The sequence below is a fragment of the Mycteria americana genome, chromosome 5 (genome assembly GCF_035582795.1).
Source record: "Mycteria americana isolate JAX WOST 10 ecotype Jacksonville Zoo and Gardens chromosome 5, USCA_MyAme_1.0, whole genome shotgun sequence".
NCBI lineage: Eukaryota > Metazoa > Chordata > Aves > Ciconiiformes > Ciconiidae > Mycteria > Mycteria americana.
This window is the reverse complement of record NC_134369.1, coordinates 2,332,760-2,351,194: the sequence shown is the minus strand read 5'-3', so window position 1 is coordinate 2,351,194 and position 18,435 is coordinate 2,332,760. Positions and strand designations below refer to the sequence as shown.

Here is an 18,435-nt window from a genome sequence, read left to right as displayed (position 1 = left end):
TGTTATTGCCATGAAAATGAAAATGAAAATGAAAATGAAAATGAAAATGAAAATGAAAACAAATGGCCTAAAACTCCAGGCTTCATCCACCCACTCGCTCCCCTCCTTCTCGCCTGTCTCGGCCAGTGGTGCAGCATGTTTGCTCAGCCGGCTGTAGGGGCTTCAGCAAGGGTCCTCTGCGATCTCTGGGTCTAAAATCTCCGATTTCATGGAGGGGATCTGCCTTGATCACCCACCAAAGTGCAGCTCCTGTTCCAGGGCAACAGGGTGAAAAGAAGAGGCTGAAAAAGCGTAATGCTCAGCTCCTGAGAGCCAGAAGAGCCGGGGGGTGGGGGCGGCTAGCCTGGGACAGCAGAGCTGTATTGCTCAGACGGATGCTGCTAAGAGCAGTCGCATCGTGGCACTGAGCAGAGACCGACCAAAGCCAGTGCTGTTCCTGCTGGTTCTCAGCTGCAGACAGCTGACAGAGAGCAACCTCACGCTCAGCAGCATCCTTTGAAGGAAGGGTTCAGCCTGAACCCAGGGGAAAGAGACACCAGATGGAAAAGGAAGAAGAGCAGCTGAGAAACTCAGAGCAAAAGGAGGACTGTCCCTCAGCTTTTTAGGAAGGTATTCCTTTCTGCTGGCTGATTTGGTCACTGTTTATGCAACTAGAAACTTCTCAATCCTGCATCCTTCCCACAACGTCTGCAAGGAGGTAGCAGGCAGTGCCTAGAAGTCACGTCTGGGACCAACACATTTGGTCCTCCCTTTGGAACTTAATCCCCATCATGGTGGCTAAGGCAAGAAAAGGGGGACCTCGCTAGGGACTCTTCCCTCCTTTTCATGTCTGTACAAACTGAACTGTGCAACATCAGAGGAAGAGGGAGACATTTGTCATCCTCCGGGCCCCTGAAAAATAAAATGCAGAGGGTCAGACAGAGATTGGCACTCGGATTTGCAGGGAGATACAGAGCTTGGCACTGAAACCTCAAAGCAATAGAGAGATGTCGTGCTCATACACTGCTGATCTCTCCTGAGCAAAGACATGTCTAGATGTGTCAGGGAGTGATGGCAAAAAAAAGGCTACGAGGTACAGTCAGTCTGTCCGTGTACTGAGCTGTTTGTCCAGGATTGCCAGGCATCCTGCAGCTTCATCCGTGCCATCCCAAATGGCTGCTTTACACACACATGCCAACTCCGCCTCACAGGATTAGGGAGCCTAGCGCTACCAGATGGCTCTTGATTTGCCACAGAGCTGGAAAAAAATACAAAGACACTTGTAAAAAGCAGTAGAGCTGGCAGGGACATGGCTTCTTCCATTAGAGCAGCAAGTTACCCCCTCCCTATGTTAGAACAGCACATAGCCCACGAGGAAAGAAACTACCACACTGAGTCGAGTGCTGTGCGGGGGGCAGGCAGCACCCTTAGCGTGCCCCAGCTCTCAGGGCCCCCCCCAGGATGGTGCAGAATTAGGGATGAATTCTACAACGTAAGGGGAAGAAGTCTGGGGGTCCTCACAAAAGCACTGATGGTCACCGCATCCTCTTCGAACATTTATGGCCAAACTTCAGCGTAAATCCTGTCTGTGCAAAACAGCACCTCCTCAGATATTTTCCACTTTTTTTTTTTTTTAATTATTTATTACATCAGATTCCAGGGAAGAATGTCAGTTTGGGAGACACTCCTGATACCAGCTGCCTCTGTGTCTATCTCAGCACTGAAACCGGAGAAGGGAAAGGGATTTCACCAAGCTTTGGGACGCACGGTGTCCTTCTGAGAAAAGCATTTGTTATTCTCTGGGAGACAGCAAGAAGGGCATCGTGCCTTTCCCAGACAGTTCCAGCTAACTCAGCACAGAGAGTGGCTCTTTGGGGTTCCCAAAGTGGGGATTCGTTTCCCGTCACAGTAACTCAATCTCTGCATCTGTAAAATGGAGAAAATGAGAATGATTCCAGGGCTGTGAGACTGAAAATGGATGTCAGCACCTCCTTGCTTCGTCCTCTGCTTCTGTGCAAGGCAGGCTTTCAAACTGGCATCTTCCTCAAGGCCTGCAAGGACTGAGGCCACAGGGGACGTGAAAAGAGATCCAAGTAGCGCTGCCACGCTGGTAGTCCCTGAGTTATTTACTTTCATATTAAATTCCACAAATATTTCATGCTGTCCTAACCGCAGCTCCGAACCACAGGAGCTGCCAGCTGAGCTGCTCTCAGAGGAGGGCAGCAGAGTCCCCCAGATGCCAGCACATCCCTCCACAAAGAGCAGGACACTTGAGGTTTTGCTGTTTCGTGTTAGTCCCCAGGGGCACCTGAACAGCTCCAGCAAATGTCTCACCCGAACCATTTTTGTCCCCCTGCCACATTCGAGGATGAGGGCTCAGGCACTGAGACCCTCAAGAACTGTCTCAGCCTGCCTATCCACTAATTCCTTCTCTCTGGATACCTCCCCAAAGGGGAGGACCAAACCATGGAGCAGGCCCCTTGCGTGGACCACTTTGCCTTCAGAGAGGGTCCACCCCTGTGCTGTCCCAGCTCTTACCCCCATTCACGGAGCTCTTTGGTGTTTCGAGACATTGTCATGATCCTGAGTCACTTGGAAACCCTGTCCCAACCCTGTGATCCTGGCCATAAAAGGGCCCTTTGGGAGCAGCTGCAACCTAGGAACAAAGTTTCAGGGACCTCATAGCCAGCCCAGCCCCATAACAGAGCAGATGACACAGTAAGTACACCTCTGAGGGACAAGACTGTCCCGGAGCCTCGGCAAAACCAGGGCACCCCAGCTCCTGTCCCAGACAGATGCCACTCACACAGGGGTAGCCACATCAGGGTCTGAAACAGCACCCCTGCCTCGCCGCTCGCCCAGGGCAAGGCTTCAGAAAGGGAGGACAGCTGGGGTGGTTTGGTCCTGGTGGACGCTTCTCTTTCCCCCTGAGCGGGCAGGTGCTGCTCATGACAGTAGGCGCAAAGCTACGTGCTCCTTCAGTCAGTATGATGAGTTTGCTGTGGTTGGGCCAGTGAGGCAACCCCGTACTCACTAGCCTCTGACTGCTGATAAGAGCCCTTATCTAGTTCCACACCTTGGTGAGGCTCTCCCGGTGGCCCTCCACGTGTCCCTGCTTCTCCTGCCAGGTCTGTATCTCACACTGCAGAAGCATCATGTTGCCTTTTCTCTTCTGCATTGCCCTCCCACCTACCCAGAGCAAGTCATCCCTGGCTGGGGCGCTCCGGGGCCAGGGAGCTTCAGCACACCCAGGGATGCAGAGTGTTCATGCAGGAAGGACCCTGGTAAGGCCAAGTGCTCCAGGTCCATCCCTTCCCTCTGCAATTATACACCTTCTCCTAACGCGTAGTGTGGCAGCCTCCCAGTCGCATGGCCAGATGTGGTAACTTACTCCCACCAGATGTGTGCCCATGTCTGCTATCATGCGATCCAATGCAGAGCAGCTTCCACCCAGAGACTAGCAGAAGTCAGGAGATCTCCATGGTTTTGGTGCCAGGTAGAAGAAGCAAAGATTGTTCCCTCCATTTTTGTTGAAAAGGAATCGGGACCAGAGGTAATCCAACACACTACAGCCCACACCAGAATTAAAACCTCAGATGCTGGCACTGAATCCCATGCTTTAAACCATCATCTCCTCACCATTGGCCGCAATTCCCAGGGCTGCACCAGCAACCTCACATTATACAGATGCCAGGCAGCACCCAATTCAGAGAAGCAGTGGCACAACATCCTCCCCTTGCTTAGGCTCAGCCACACAGAAAGGAGAAACCTACAGTTTGAACAAATTAATCCCCGCTGGTGATGCTAAACAAGTGTCAAAGACACAAGCACATAGACCAGCACAAGAGAAAGTTGGTTATTACAAGAACTAGCTCTTAATTTAATTTCACTGGAGACTTTGCTGCCTCCTTGCTTGGAAAGAGCGGTGAAAAAACACACATGGCAACCCCACAGAGCCTTGGTGCGGAGCCTGGGTCTCCAGCTGCTCTTACCTGCAGGGATCAGACCTATGTTCCCTCTCCACAGTGGCCCACATCTGGCTAAATGATGGAGGCCAGGAGGGTCAGAGCACACTTACAAAGTTGGGCCCAGGTGCTGAGACAGGCTTGGCTTAAGGCTCAGAGCAGCTCCAGGTCTCCAGGACACTGAATGTTGTAGCAGCTCAGCAAAAGCTGACTGGAGGAAATATTGGTGTCTAGGGGACAGATGCTACTACCTTGGACAAGAGAGACAACTTTCCAAAGGAGTGAGCAGAAAGGGGATGGAAAGACACGGAGGTCTCGTGAAGAGCTGTGGGCTGTCCAAAGTCCTGTGCCTATGGGCACGGGGTTGCTGCCCAGGAGCCTGCTGACAGTGAAGGGTACAGTTACAGCAAGACTAATTTGGTAAGAAAGGATCTGGATTCAGAGGCTCTTGGAAGAGGAATGTCTTAAAGACTTGACAGGGGAGATTGCAGGAGATGGTGGAAGAGAAGGATGGTCACAATTGTAGGGACAGCTTGGGAGCAGAAAAGGGACTGAAGACCCTGGAGAGACAGAGGCAAGGAGTTCTCTGGCTTGGTGGAGGCTTGAGGACAAAGGCAAGGAGCTGTTTTTCCCAGGGTGGCTTGCAAGAAAGAGCAGTGACAGCCCCCAAGTGCTGCTGGAGAAGCGAGCGGAAAAGAAAGTGAACACATGGAAAGAGTCTTGGGGAGCCAGTGGCAGAATGGAAGTCCCCAGCATCCAAACCACAGCTGGAAGAGATGGCAACTTCATCCAGGACAGCAGAGACAGTGAGGAGTTAAAGAGAAGCATGGGCCAGGTGTTTCACCGACCTAAGGAGCTAGGAGCTTCCCCAGGGAAGAGAGGGCTGTGCAGCCCCAAGGGTGACACATTTTATAGCCTTTGTGGAAAATTCCAGCCCTACTTAATCTCCTGGGGCTCCTGTAAGATTGTGACACAGAGAAAGGGACCAAACAGGAAAGAATTAGAGGAAAAATGCCTCTCTTCTGGCAGCCACCATGGCTGTGCCAGGAGTTAGCAGCAGCAGCTGCCGAGCAGCCAGCCCTGCCTCCCCCTCCTCCGGCCGCCTCTATAAACACGCAGGGCTTACTCAGAAGATTAGAAGGGAACAGGGCAAAAGACAACAGAGTCTCTTTTGTAATGAGGAAGGATTATGGCATCAAGTGACCGGCTGCAGCTCCCAAGTGGGTTTCAGGCTCCTTAACACACCGTGTCTGTCAGGTTCAATCCCCCCATGAGCCAAGGGGGCACAAGGAGGCGGGCCGTGGCATGGGCCACAAAGGACCCAGCAAGGACACGTGCGGGACCAAACCTCCACAGCCTCCAGCGCAGCTCAGGAGCCCATGACTGTAAGTATCTAGTCCTCCCAAGAGCAGATCGATTCCTTCAAAGATCTGTCTTCCTGCCTATCTGTGACCTCCTCTCACTCTGTCTGTCCGCTCCGTCTGCTGCTTCTCCGTCTTTGCGATAGCTGCTCACGGCTGTTTGCCGTCTCACGCGGCGGGTAAAACGCACCCGACGCAGGCTTGCTGTTGCGGGATCTTGGTTGCTGTGGACTCCCACAGTCTGATTAGTGTCAGTCGACCTGCAGGTGCAATGGTTAGTCCAGACGGATCAGGCAGGCAGATGCAGGCTCCCTGGGGAGCGGGCTGTGCGGGAACCGCACAGGGGATGGCTCTTCCTCCCCATACCGACTCTGGTGTGCCAGTGCCGGTGCTGCGGTGAGTCACCTTCCACCACGTACCTCAACCCCAAATGGTACTTTGAGTGTGCCAGCTGCCGAGTGACACCCCAGGGCAGTCCCGCACAGGCTGGCAGGCAGGCAGGGAAGTGCCTTAACCATTCAGGGCTGGAGGAAAAAGCACTGGGAAAAGCCCCATATCCCATGCTGGAGCAGAACTGCATAGACGTGGGTGACATCCATTATTTACATGGAGAAGAGCTGAAGTTTTCCATGTTTGGTAAAAAGTGAATCTGTATTTGAATTACGCAACGAAGAGTCTCCCTGAGCACTTTCAAGACCCAAAGCATAGAGAAAACAGCCAGCTTTCTGTAAGCAGCTCCCAACAAATTTATGGGTTTTTGCATACATTTCTCATCTGTACAGCCCATGTGTGTGGGCAGTTAAAAACCACTCGTCTAATCCTATGCACGGGCCAGAAATACGTATGGAAACGGCGTGAATGTACATGAGGCTCAAGTGAAAGGTGCAGTTGTGCAGCTGGGGAGCCCTTGGCAGGGCAGGTGCCAGCTCTGTTCCTCCGATACAACCTGTGAGAGGGGACTCAGGGAGAGTTATGACAGGGAAACCCAAAGGAGGAGCAGCACCAAAAAGCCAAAGCCAGGACAAAGATGCTATTTGGTTGAAGTAGCCAACAAAACAGACTTTGCTGTTTTTCTTTACAGCACCAGCTCCCTGGGACCTGAGTTGTCCCCACCTAACTGTAGATCTTTCACTGAGATGCTTAAATGAGGAGCATGGACACAAACTTACCTGCCTTCAGCTGCTGCTACAGAGCAGTAAGGTCTGAATTGTCCCTTGAAGTGCTGCTTCTTTGTCTCCATCATTCAGGGAAGAGCCCAAGGCCCCATAACTATTAACATGATTGCCTCTGTTAGATAGCAATGTCAGTATAACATCCTGATAACATGTTAAGATTTAGAAATACCAACAGTTTCACGTTGGATAACTATAAATCAAGGGATTACTCACCTATCTGCCTGGCATGGATTACACTGGTCTGTGGGTTTTTTTTTTACATATTCAGGTTTATATGAATGTGAGTCTGATTATCAATTGATGATAAAGAATTATTTATCCAGGATTAGACTAGAAGAAGTGCAATGGGGATGCTGCATGATTGGGAAGCTTTTCATGAGTCTGAATGTCTTTTTTCATCCAGTGTGATTTATTGTGCAACGTATGGTTGAAGGAGAGGGGAGGTGGAGTTGCTGGAATTTGTGCTCTGTGAGCCTGGCCAAACTCCATCCCTCAGTTCTCTAGCAGGGAGGGCTGTTCTGCCTGCGAGACTAGGACCAGCATAGTCCAGATATGGCCCTCAGCCCAAATTTAAAGACAGCTATACTTGTTGGGCAAGTGCTACCAAAACTGTCAAATCTCCAAGGATACCTTCATTTGGATCAGTACCAAGAAATCTCTCCTTTCTGGGGTTTTTGCTTTCCTTTGGAGTTTTTTTTTTTTTTTGCTATCTGTATTCCAGGAAGGCACTTCCCGACAAGCAGATTTACAGAAACAACATATTTGAAGCAAATACTACAAAAAAAAAAAAAAAAGGAGGGTAAGCCACTTTGGAGTTTGTGACCCTGAGAATTAATCTTGAACAACTGTTTTGTGGGAGGGAGTGGCACGGGGGCTCTGTCCACTCCGACCAACCAGCCCCACTTGAATGCTGACAATCAAACACTAGAAACCAAGGGCTCCACCAGAAAGTATATTCTCTATCGTTGTAACCAGCTCACATGCAGCTCAAAGACAGGAAAAAGATGGCAAGCTCATCAAATTAATTGCCTACCATAAATTTCCTCCTGGGTCTCTGTCACTGACTTCATCTTACCTGTCTTTTGATCTCAACTCATTGTTTCTTTCTCTCTTTCTCTCTTCCTTCCGTCTTGCTTGCTTCCTGGGACACTTGCGGTGACCCTGTCTCCTCCCTCTGTGCAAGCTTGCTGGCAGCTTCAACATCTGCTCATTTTGTGTCTCCACTAGGATCTGTGATGACAGTGACATACACCAACCGTGTGGCTGACGCCCGCCTAGGCACCTTCTCACAGCTCCTGCTCCAATGGAAAGGAAGTATCTACAAACTTCTCTACTCCGAGTTCCTTATTTTCATCTCTCTCTACTTCACCATCAGTCTTGTCTACAGGTAAGCATCCTTACACCCCAACACGAACACAGCCCCTCACTCTCAGCCTGTCCTGGAGCAGGGCAACTGAGTAACACAGGACTGGGACAGTGATCCTGGCGAAGAGGAGCTGGCCACCCACTCACCAGCCTCTGTTCCCAGGAGGAAAGGAAAGGTCCTTCCTCACTGCTCCAATATGGCTTGGCAGCTGATAAATCTCCTTTTTCTGTCCTGGGAAGTAACACAGTTTCTCTTCCCTGGGATGAAGAGTTGCATTTGATGATTACCTACAGAAGAATAATGTGTAGATCAGTGGAGACCAAGGCTGAACTAGTACTGGAGATGTCCCACAGTGGGGACATCTCCACAGTGGGGAGCTTTAGGAGTTTCCCTTGTTACACAACAGGCGATACCTTGGGTACATTTTTGAGAGCAGATATCAGCTCTGGGACCACAGATCTTTGATAAGGCAACTGTACTCTATGGCTGGTCTGGTTTTGGTGAGGAAAGACAGGGAGTTCCCCTAGCTGGTTCAATCACAGATGCAGCACGGAGGTAGGAAAGCATCTCTAAGAAAGAGGCAGGAATTCACGTAAGAGCAGAGCTTGGACTGACATTTTTCAGGATATTAAGTGAACTGTAGTGCACATCCAAGCTCTGTGGCAAACCCTTGATACCACACAGCACTCTCCCGAGTGAGAAAAATAGGGGTGGTCCCTGACATCATACTGCATCATGTACCACACGCTCTGTCAGTGACCACTTTTGGCTCCTTTGGACTGGTCAGCAGGGTATTCTGGAGAGGTGGGCTGACGTCCCAGGCTCGCGAGGCCTGTTCACTCACATCATCCCCAGACTCATGGCATGGCAGTGTCGTGGCTACCCATCCTTGGCTTCCCTTGCCAGACTCCTATCTCAGCAAGCCCAACAAGGCAGACTCTTCTTTGAGACCAATGCCTCTGATTCTCCCTTTTAGGCTGATCCTGAGTGAGAGCCAAAGGCTGATGTTTGAGAAGCTGGCGCTCTACTGCAACAGCTATGCTGAGCTAATCCCCGTGTCCTTCGTGCTGGGTAAGGAGCTCTGTCTGGGAACACACAGGGAGGGGAAAGGGACAGCATTTCTTCTTCCTGGTTTGAGATAGCTCTGCAGGCAGGCAAGATTCGCTGAGCAGATCCCTCCCTCTGCCTTTGTGTAATTCCTCAAGCAGAATACATCATTCCATGTTGCAGCTGTGAGGTACACACCCAGCGCACAGCTTGCACTGGCCAGAGGTACTAGCGTGCTCTGGGTTCTGCCAGGAGGGCAGGCACCAAATGAACCACGAAACCCAGATTCTAACTTTAACATGGAGATCTGAATTGCCCTCCAGGCATGTCTGCACCCATCCCTGTATGAGCAGTACCAGCCTTCCTACCTACACATGAGCATTTACATCTCCTGCTCCTTTAGGACGGCTAATTTGCTCAGCTCACCTCTAGGTTTCTACGTGGCTCTGGTGGTGTCCCGCTGGTGGGCTCAGTACGAGAGCATCCCATGGCCTGACCGCATCATGAACTTGGTCTCCTGCAACGTGGATGGCGAGGACGAGTACGGGCGGCTCCTGCGTCGCACCCTCATGCGCTACAGCAACCTGTGCAGTGTGCTGATCTTGCGCTCAGTCAGCACTGCTGTCTACAAGCGCTTCCCCAGCATGGAGCATGTCGTGAGGGCAGGTCAGTACCGGTACCGCCTTCTGCACAGCTCTGGCACCAAGCAGACAGCAGCACCTTGCTGCTGGTTTTGGGGCAAAGAGCCCTGGAAATGGCCACATGACCTCCAGGCTGGAGAGGGGATAGTGCTGCAATGTGCTCAGCTGATGTCTGCAGCGGGTGCTAAGCATCTGCTCATGCCCTAGCTCTGCTCTTCTGAAATAATCACCTGTTTATGTTTTCCTATTGCACAGCATTCTTGTTCCTGCTAGTGGCTGGAAGGCTGGTTTGAAAGATGCAGGGGCTCTGCCCAAATTCTTTACGTAAGGAGAGTGTCGAGATCCAGTTTGTGAATGCAGATATGCTGCAGGTCACAGGGCAGCCCTGGCTGATCAGATTAGGGTAACTGTGGTGCAGCGACTTCACTCGGAGCTGCTCGCCCTGCACTGAAAATGTGCATGGGAAGAGAAGAACTCTCTGTTGTAAATGACCCTGTGCACGGATCTATGGCAGAGCACGAGCAGACCACTGCCAAGTGGTATGCTTGTCCTCCCTCAGGGTGACAGTTTTCCATTGGGCAGGTGGGAATTGGAGCCTCAGACTCCTGACTTTAACCGCTGGGCTCTCTGAATCCTCCCTGAAGATGCTCCTCAAGGTACAACGTTTCCCAGTCTGCCCAAAGGGAGATGTCTGCACCTGCCCTAGTCAACTGGGTTCTCTTTGCAATCCAGAGAGAGAAACAGGCACTTCTAGGACACAAGTCATCCCATTCTCAACAAAGGCAATTGCACCCTCAGCAGTACTTTATCTCCCTGCTGGCTGTGATCTGATCAGACATGCTGCAGACATCCAAAGTGAAATGAGATAAAGCCTGCCTCTCACACGTCTGTAACTCAATGTTTTAACAAGAAGACTTGCCCTCCTTCTATGTGTCTTCCAAAGGCTGAGTGCCTGAGTCGTTCCTGTGATTTTTAAGGAGAGCTAAGGTGACCACCTGAGATTTAGATGTTTTCATTTCAGACCAGATCAGTTTCTTTCTGCCCTCTATGGCCATCCCTCTCCCATCTACTCTTTTCCGCCTAGGCCTCATGACACCAGAAGAGCACAAGAAGTTTGAGAGCTTGAATTCCCCCCACAACAAGTTTTGGATCCCATGTGTGTGGTTCTCCAATCTGGCTGTGAAGGCCAGGAACGAGGGGAGGATCCGGGACAGCGTGCTGCTCCAAGGCATCCTGAATGTGAGTGACAGAGACGATAGGCAACTGTTTGAGATCGTCGTCCAGTCCTCTGGGCAGAACTACAGGGATTTCCAGAGGTCAGACAGGGAATAGGAATGGTGAGGTAGGACAGTGAGCCAAGCCTGTCTCTGGGGATAGGATATTACATTCACTTTGATGGGAAATGCCTCCACTGCCGCTCTCCAGGTTGTGACAGAACAGAGTTTTTCCTGGCCTGCTGACATGGTAGCAATGTCACATACAGTAGAGGTGAGGGGAATGTGATATCTTTCTCAAATGTGGGACTGGAAGGAACCACGGGACTCATATCTAGGCATACCAATGGCAGACACCCATGCAGCAGGAAGGCTGGAGCCTTCGTCCAACCTTCACACACTCCAGCGCAGCCAACGACAGTGGCCAGTGGAGGTCTCTAGGACACAGATGGAAAGCGGCAAGGAAGCACAAGGAAACATGTATCTGGAAGAGACCAGGAGAGGTCAAAAGCATCCCCAACAACCAAGGTCCCTATAGAAAACTTCACTATTGAAAACTCTTAGATAGTCCTGGCAAGCAGGCCACACTCCACACGCAAGACCTGGCAACGATCCCTGCCCAGCTGCAGAGAAAAAAGGTCCAGAGCAGCTCATCCTTCCTGGTATTCATGTGCAGAGAAAGTCACATTGTTTCTGTTGTCTGGAGTGAGATTCATCTGCCCAGAGAGAGAGATCTCCCTCTGGGCTATTTATTTAGACTCATGATATAGTCAGGAGAGAGAAATGGATGCTCCTGAGACGTTCTTTGCCTAAACTGTTGGCTGCTCATTTTGTGAGGAGATAAACTCTGCTATGAAGTGAGCTAGGAAGGGATCTTGGGCTCAGATGGAGACACCCAGGCAGCAAGCAGTTCCTCCAGGGCAAGCATAAGACCTTGCTGGTGGTCTACTGGGGTGAGGCTGGGCACCTGAGGCTGAGCAGGAATCCTGGCTGAGCCCTCGCTTCCAGAGGAAGTGTGAGCAGGAGGGAATGGGCTGGAGCAATGAAGGGCAATGGGGCCGGAGAGGCTCGGTGTGCCCAGCAAGGAGGTGCAAAGTTACGCTGACAGGCCATTCCTTTTCCCCGCTGCAGGAGCTCAACACCTTGCGCAGCCAGTGCGGGCGACTCTATGGGTACGACTGGATCAGCATCCCCCTGGTCTACACTCAGGTGAGAAGGGATCCCCCACATCTACTGCTCCGCTGCCTGCCTGTGCACACTGCCCCACACTACAAGGGGCACCCCCATTTACACCCGTACCTGACCCACACACGGACCGTGCTGACGCGAGATACACTTGGACACCTCATCCATACATACACGTGTCAGCTCTCACGTATGTAGCTCAACAGCACACACCCAGCCCAGCTTTACTTCCATAACTCAGACACGGCCCCCTCTACAGAAACAGACGCTGTCCAGGGATAACTAACCATGATGCGTGCCACATGGGTACACAGAAAACACAGGGATACGTGGACCCCACTCCCTGCACTGCCTTGCAGGGAGCACGTCCCTGAAACAGTTTCTTCCTACTCAGCAGAGCTGAGATCTGTCTGCCAGCAAAGCTGCTCCAGCAGGCAGGGCAGCTCTGATGGAGTTGTGCCACGTGTGTGAGAGAGCTGTGTGCGTGTACTCAGCTGTTTAATAGCTCTCTCCATGCAAACCCAGGCAGATGCTTCGGCACCATCTTTCTCCTTTGTCTCGTACAATCCAGCTGCTCAGATAACACTAATGCACTCCACCGTGAAACGGGAACTGCTTCCGTTCCCGCAGTGGTGAAGGTTAATGGGGAACACATTGGGAAACTATATTCCTGCACAGACCAGTGTCCTGCACGCTAGGAGCAAAAGCAATATCATAGCATGTCTTTGCCCCCTCTGCAGTACACAACCCACTTTTTATAGGTGCCCATCCATAATGCAAAGTCTGTCATTCCAGGCACTCTGTATCCTGCCCATCATGAAACAGCCCTGCGCTGTTCACCGCAAGGAGCTGCATAGCTAGTCTTGTGATGCTGGGTGTTTGTTTTGAACCCCCTTGCTTGTTGCGTCAAAAGACCACGCAAGACTCTCAGCTGCTTTTAATTTGAAAAGGGGAAGTTTCCAGTCCCGTGATTACAAAGAAAAGCACAAAGCTCTTTGTAGCCTGAAATCTGGGCAAACAAGCAAGCAAATATAAAAAAGGCCCAGTGTGAGGACCAGGAAGGAAGGAGCTAGTTCAGAGCTGGCAGCACTGCCAGGGTTCCCCTCCCAGTGGCCTGCCAGCATGGACTGAGCCACGAGGGGCTTGAGACAGCTTTCAGGAGAGGCAAGAGCAAGAATGAAAAGAGGTCACAGCACCCCTTACTTCAGCAGCAGAACAACCATGCGGCCACGTGGCAGTTAAGGTCTTTCCATCCAGGATGTCACGTGCTTTCTTCTGCCACTATCTTTCTGTGATGCCTACACACATCATTCCAGGGACAGCACGGAATGAAATACAGTGTAGGTAACAGCTAAATGGCATATTTAAAGCTTTCTGCAATGGAAATGCATCTTCCTACAAAAAGCAGAGGAGAAGCCTGTCATAACTGAATCCAAGGCTTTCATCAAAAGGCTACAGAGCCAGCAGCTCTGCAGCAGCTTGCCACTCTTTGGAGTTGTGTGGGGTGGAACTGAAGAGAGATGCTGGGAAAGCAAGCTGGGAAAGCAAGCTGGGAAAGCAAGCTCCTCTGATGTGTCCCCTGGCATCTTTCCCAGGTGGTGACCGTGGCTGTTTATAGCTTCTTCCTGGCCTGTCTAATCGGGCGGCAGTTCCTGGATCCAGAAAAAGCATACCCTGGCCATGAACTAGATCTCTTTGTGCCCGTCTTCACATTTTTGCAGTTCTTCTTCTATGCTGGCTGGTTAAAGGTAAGTCCAAGAAAATATGTCTGGAGCTAGAATCTGACCCAGCCAAGGGTTCTTCCCAGTGTGTGCTCGCCAGGGACCCAGCTGCATTCTTTGGTCTATGGGCAACATGCCAGGTGCTGGCAGACACATGGGAAGCCAACAGGGGCTGAGGGTATTGCCAAGACCTCAGTTTCTGGGTGTCTCACCCTGGAGATCAGCTCCACCTTTCCTAAGCTTTGGTCCTGACTAGTTTGGGGAAAAAGAGAGGCAGTAGGCTACACTTTACCTGCAGTGGTGGTCTGGAGTTGCAGGAGGGCTATGTGAGCAAGGGGCAGTTATCTGTATGTACCAATGTCTCCCAGCCACTGGCAAGCCTCCTTTTTTAACCCACCCCTTTTTGGGAGGAACAGCATTACTCCAAATTCAAGGGACATCACTCTTGACTCTGCCCCACAGGCCTTCTCCCTGCAGGGAAAGTGGCAGGTATGACCATGATGACGTTTGCTATGCACTCTCCACATGCAGGTGGCCGAGCAACTCATCAACCCTTTTGGGGAGGACGATGACGACTTTGAAACCAACTGGCTCATCGACAGGAACCTGCAGGTAAAGTGAAGGCAGGATCCTCCAGATGAGCCTGACCTGCAGAGGAACACTGAGGCAGGACTGCATCTGAGGGTTGAGCAAGCCCTATCAGTGCAGTCACAAAGTTCTCCTGCAACACCTCTGCCACCCACCTCCCATGCCTGCAGTGGGGCAGAGAAGCAGTCCCTCTTACCCTTGCGCTTTCCTGAGGTGTCGGTGGCTGCACGTTAAGAAGAGGCCCAGGATCTCCAGAAGGAGATGGCTAGGAGAGCAGGAGGAGAGCATAAGGCTTCCCAACAAATACAAGGGTGAGGGTGGCCAGCTCGGTGTTCCCCCTCAACAGGGGGGGTTCCCCCTCCCCCCTCAAGGAGACATCCCAGGCTCCAGGAAGAATGTGGGGCAAGACCTGTGCCAGGAAGACCCCCCACACCAGGAAAGACAGGGCTTTTGGCATATCTTTGTACACAGAGACCGACTGCAGCTTTAGTCCATGCTCTGGCACACACGATGGATCCAGACTGTTCGTTTCACGCCCTTGCTACCTTTGAATGACACATCATTCCTGCCTCTCCCGAGCTTTTTCACCCTGTGTCTGTAACTAAAACTGCTTCCTCTGCTTTCTTCCATGCAGTAACTCTCCACCTTCGGCCCTTCCTAACACTGAGCCCTTAGTCCTAGTGAGCGTAGCGCTTTCGTGTCTCCTTCAGCATCACTTTCCTTCCAGTTAATCAAATCTCTCCATGTGAGGAACAACCCAAGTGACAGGAAACCACATAGCAAACCCAGCCACTTGCCTCGCTTCCTTGCTAACATTGTTTCCTCCTGCCCTGCATTCCTTTGTCTACCGATAACAGGCACACATAATGCTGCTCACCCCATATGACGTTTCTGCTGTCCCCTACAGGTCTCCCTTATGGCAGTGGATGAGATGCATCAGGATTTACCCATTCTGGAGAAGGACCTATACTGGAATGAGCCTGATCCCCAGCCACCCTACACCGCAGCCACTGCTGAGTACAAGCGCCCATCGTTCCTTGGCTCAACTTTTGATATCAGGTGAGTGCAGCCACGGGATGTCAGAACAGTCATTTACACCTTGGATCAGGTCTCGTGCAGGATATTATACTTGAGGAGTAAAAGCAAGCAGTAATATCTTCCTCCATAGTTTGTGAAATCTTGCTCTAAGATACTTTTAGGCTCATCCAAAGATGACAGCCAACATCCTCCATGGAAAAGGATGCCTCTGACCTCTTGCCCCCCTCCCCTCTCCTATAAGCATCCCTATTGTGGAAGGCCTAACACATATCTAATGGCAATACAGGAAGACAGAGGCTTGCCACCGGCAGCAGCATCCCCTGTGCTGCCAGCCTCTCCACCAGAAACCACCTCCTTTTGTGGCTGTGTAACAGCCCATTTTGCTTTTCCCCAGCATGCAGAAAGAAGAGATGGAGTTCCAGCCCCTGGAGCAAATTAAAGAGAATGAGGAGGCAAACCACTCCACACCATTACTGGGACACCTGGGCCGCCTCCTCGGCGTCCAGTCACCAAGCTTCTCCAGGTCCTCTTCCCGGATGAACCTGCTGCGCAGGCGAGGAGACCCCACATCCCCCTTCTCCCATTATATGTACCAAGACATGGGCAAGTCTGGAAGCCCTTGCAGCATCAATCAGCCAAGGGGAGACTCCAGCTCACAGGAGCACTGGGACAGCGAAGACAGAAAACTAAGGGAGTTTGACGCCTTCATGTCAACCCCATTTTATGAGAGACCTGGTTTCTACAGTGCTCCACAGACACCCATCAGCTCTATCCCCATGATTTTCCCTTCTAGACGCCAAGGCCGCAAGAAGCCTCCCGCACTCTCCAGCATCGCTGCATGCTCAACTTCTCTTAGGGACGTCATTGTCAACTCCTCGCCTTCCAGAGTCAGCGACATGTACAAAAGCCAGAGCTCCCTTGGCTCAGGTGCAAAGGAAACGTTTATTTGGCCAACAGATCGGAGCAAAGGTCCTGACTCGCTGGTTGTAACAGTAGAAGAGAAGAACAACTCTAACAGTAAAAGCAGAGAAGCTGCCACCACAGGAAGTCCAGGAGCTCAGTCCACAGCATCGGACAGCCCTGAATTCCCCTTCTTGGCAGAGTCCCCAGACCACGAGAAGCAGGGTAGCTTCAAGAGTCTGAAGAGCTTGAAAGGTTCCCACCCACCCTGGCTAACCCTGGAGAACACAGCATCAGCCACCCCCAATTCTGAGCATTCAAGTGCCTTTCACACCCCCGGTAACAAGACCCCCGGAGGCAGTGCCTCCCTCTGCTTCTCATTCACTCCTGTAACATCTCCAGTGCTGGAGAGATCCCACACGGGGAACATGGGCCCTGATGCTCGCAGCCTAAGTTTAGAAGATACAGCCAGCGCTCCAGACCAGCATTCAGCGGAAGTTTCCAGGACCACGAGAGATACTGGAAATGGAAGCACTAATACTCCCCCTGCAAAAGAGCCAAGACGAGCAGAGAGTCCATCCCCCAATGACTCTGGCATCTCTTTAGCCGAAGGTGACTATGTGGGGCTGATGGAGGTGATCATGGAGACCAGTGAAAGCACATGTGAAGAACAGATAGATCAGTACAGCTAGAGGAGACCACAAGACACACGGTTCTGTTGAGATACCTGCCATATTAGTGATATTGCAGTATCTTTACACCTGGCCACACTGGCACTCGCCCAAACAGAAGGGCAGTGCAGCCAAACCACCTACTGCTGGAACAGGCAGCTAGAGCCCAGCCTAGGCTAAAGCCAGCACTAATGACACACTGCTACTAGCCTCAGGCACAGTAGCATGCACAACTTCAGTGTTGCAACAATAACAAAACAAACAAACAACCCCTCTACGTTTGTAGCAAAAGGACAAATAAGACTGAGTGTTAGGTATTGTAGATACCTGACAGCAGAGCAATAGCTCAGCACATACCAGCCTGAAGAACGCAGAGTGCAGGTGTAGCCCAAAACAGAATAGGAACATGGTTAATAAGGATACCTCCCCCCTCCTCATCACAGCAAGAATCAGAACTTGAGCTTTATGCTAACATTTGTCACAAAACCCATTACAAGTCTCAGGCAGGATGTGCAACTACTGACAAGATACTCCAGGGAAAGTAAGGGATTGAAGCAAGTCACATCATTTGTGATGCTGACCCATAGTGCTTCACAAAGTCATGTCTGGCTGGTGTTTTCCAGTACTGGAAAAGTAATAGAATAAGGCAGGGCAAGTGTCCACTAGAACAGGTGGCTGCAGTCAACAGTATTTGCCCAGCACATTGCTTCCTTTTGAAGTTCCACACCACATCTGCCACTGATTTGACAGTGCTCAGAGAAGAAGTCATCTGGATGGTAGCAGACACCATACAGCTGTGAGTTTTTACTGTCTTCCCCAAGAAAATAAAAGCAAGGCTGAAGTCCAGGACCATCCGTTTTGTTTCCTCATTTTAGTTTCCATGCAAGAATAGGAATTTAAGAGAAACCACAGAAGTTTTCCTACTTCTGTCTTCAAAAACAGCTGCAAAACTCCCATATCACAGGGGGCACATGACAAATTTAGTCTACCTCCCACATCCCTTCCAGTGCCTTCTCAACAGCTGCCTACCCTCTCTGCCTTCCAAATACAGCTGCTAGACCTAGGCAGATGTCACCACTGCCCGCTGCAACTCCTGACACAGTGCCATTGAAGCAGTTCCTGCAGCACTGCTCTTTCAGTCTAGCCTGATTACAGTGCGCAGCTCTGAAGTCTTGATTCACAGTACATTTTCTCCATACACAAGCATAGTGCCATTTGTTAGACAGGCATGATGCCTACTGAGGCACTAACCCCCACCCCGCTTCAGTTGCCTCATCTAAATTCACAGGGACCGATTCAGGAAGCCCAGATACTCAAGCCTTCCTTTCCTTGCACATCCATTCCAGCAACAACTTCAGTGGCAAAGGCATTTAAAACACAGCTTTAGTCACTGAGCAATTCCTGCAGTGGATCCCACTGGACTGGAAAAAAGTCATTTTTATAAAAGCACTACGTAAAATCTGATCCCTCTAATATATTCCTTCATCCATGCCCAACTTAAGATGAGTGCCACAACAGAGACTATGGAGCACAATCCTACAAGTACACAGGCCTCTCGCTCCCGAGAGAAACAGAAAAAGCCAA

General features: G+C 51.1%; 1 protein-coding gene across 1 annotated transcript; it reads left to right on the top strand.

Moving 5' to 3' along the window:
* Positions 1-4,958: 4,958 nt before the first annotated feature.
* On the top strand, positions 4,959-18,027 carry LOC142410060 (bestrophin-1-like). The gene is made up of 10 exons (XM_075501944.1): positions 4,959-5,329; positions 7,708-7,867; positions 8,823-8,917; positions 9,326-9,559; positions 10,619-10,773; positions 11,880-11,957; positions 13,529-13,681; positions 14,186-14,266; positions 15,150-15,301; positions 15,675-18,027. The coding sequence occupies exons 2-10, from the start codon at positions 7,716-7,718 to the stop codon at positions 16,870-16,872; spliced, it is 2,298 nt and encodes a 765-aa protein (XP_075358059.1). The 5' UTR covers positions 4,959-5,329; positions 7,708-7,715; the 3' UTR covers positions 16,873-18,027.
* The last annotated feature ends 408 nt before the right edge of the window (positions 18,028-18,435 follow it).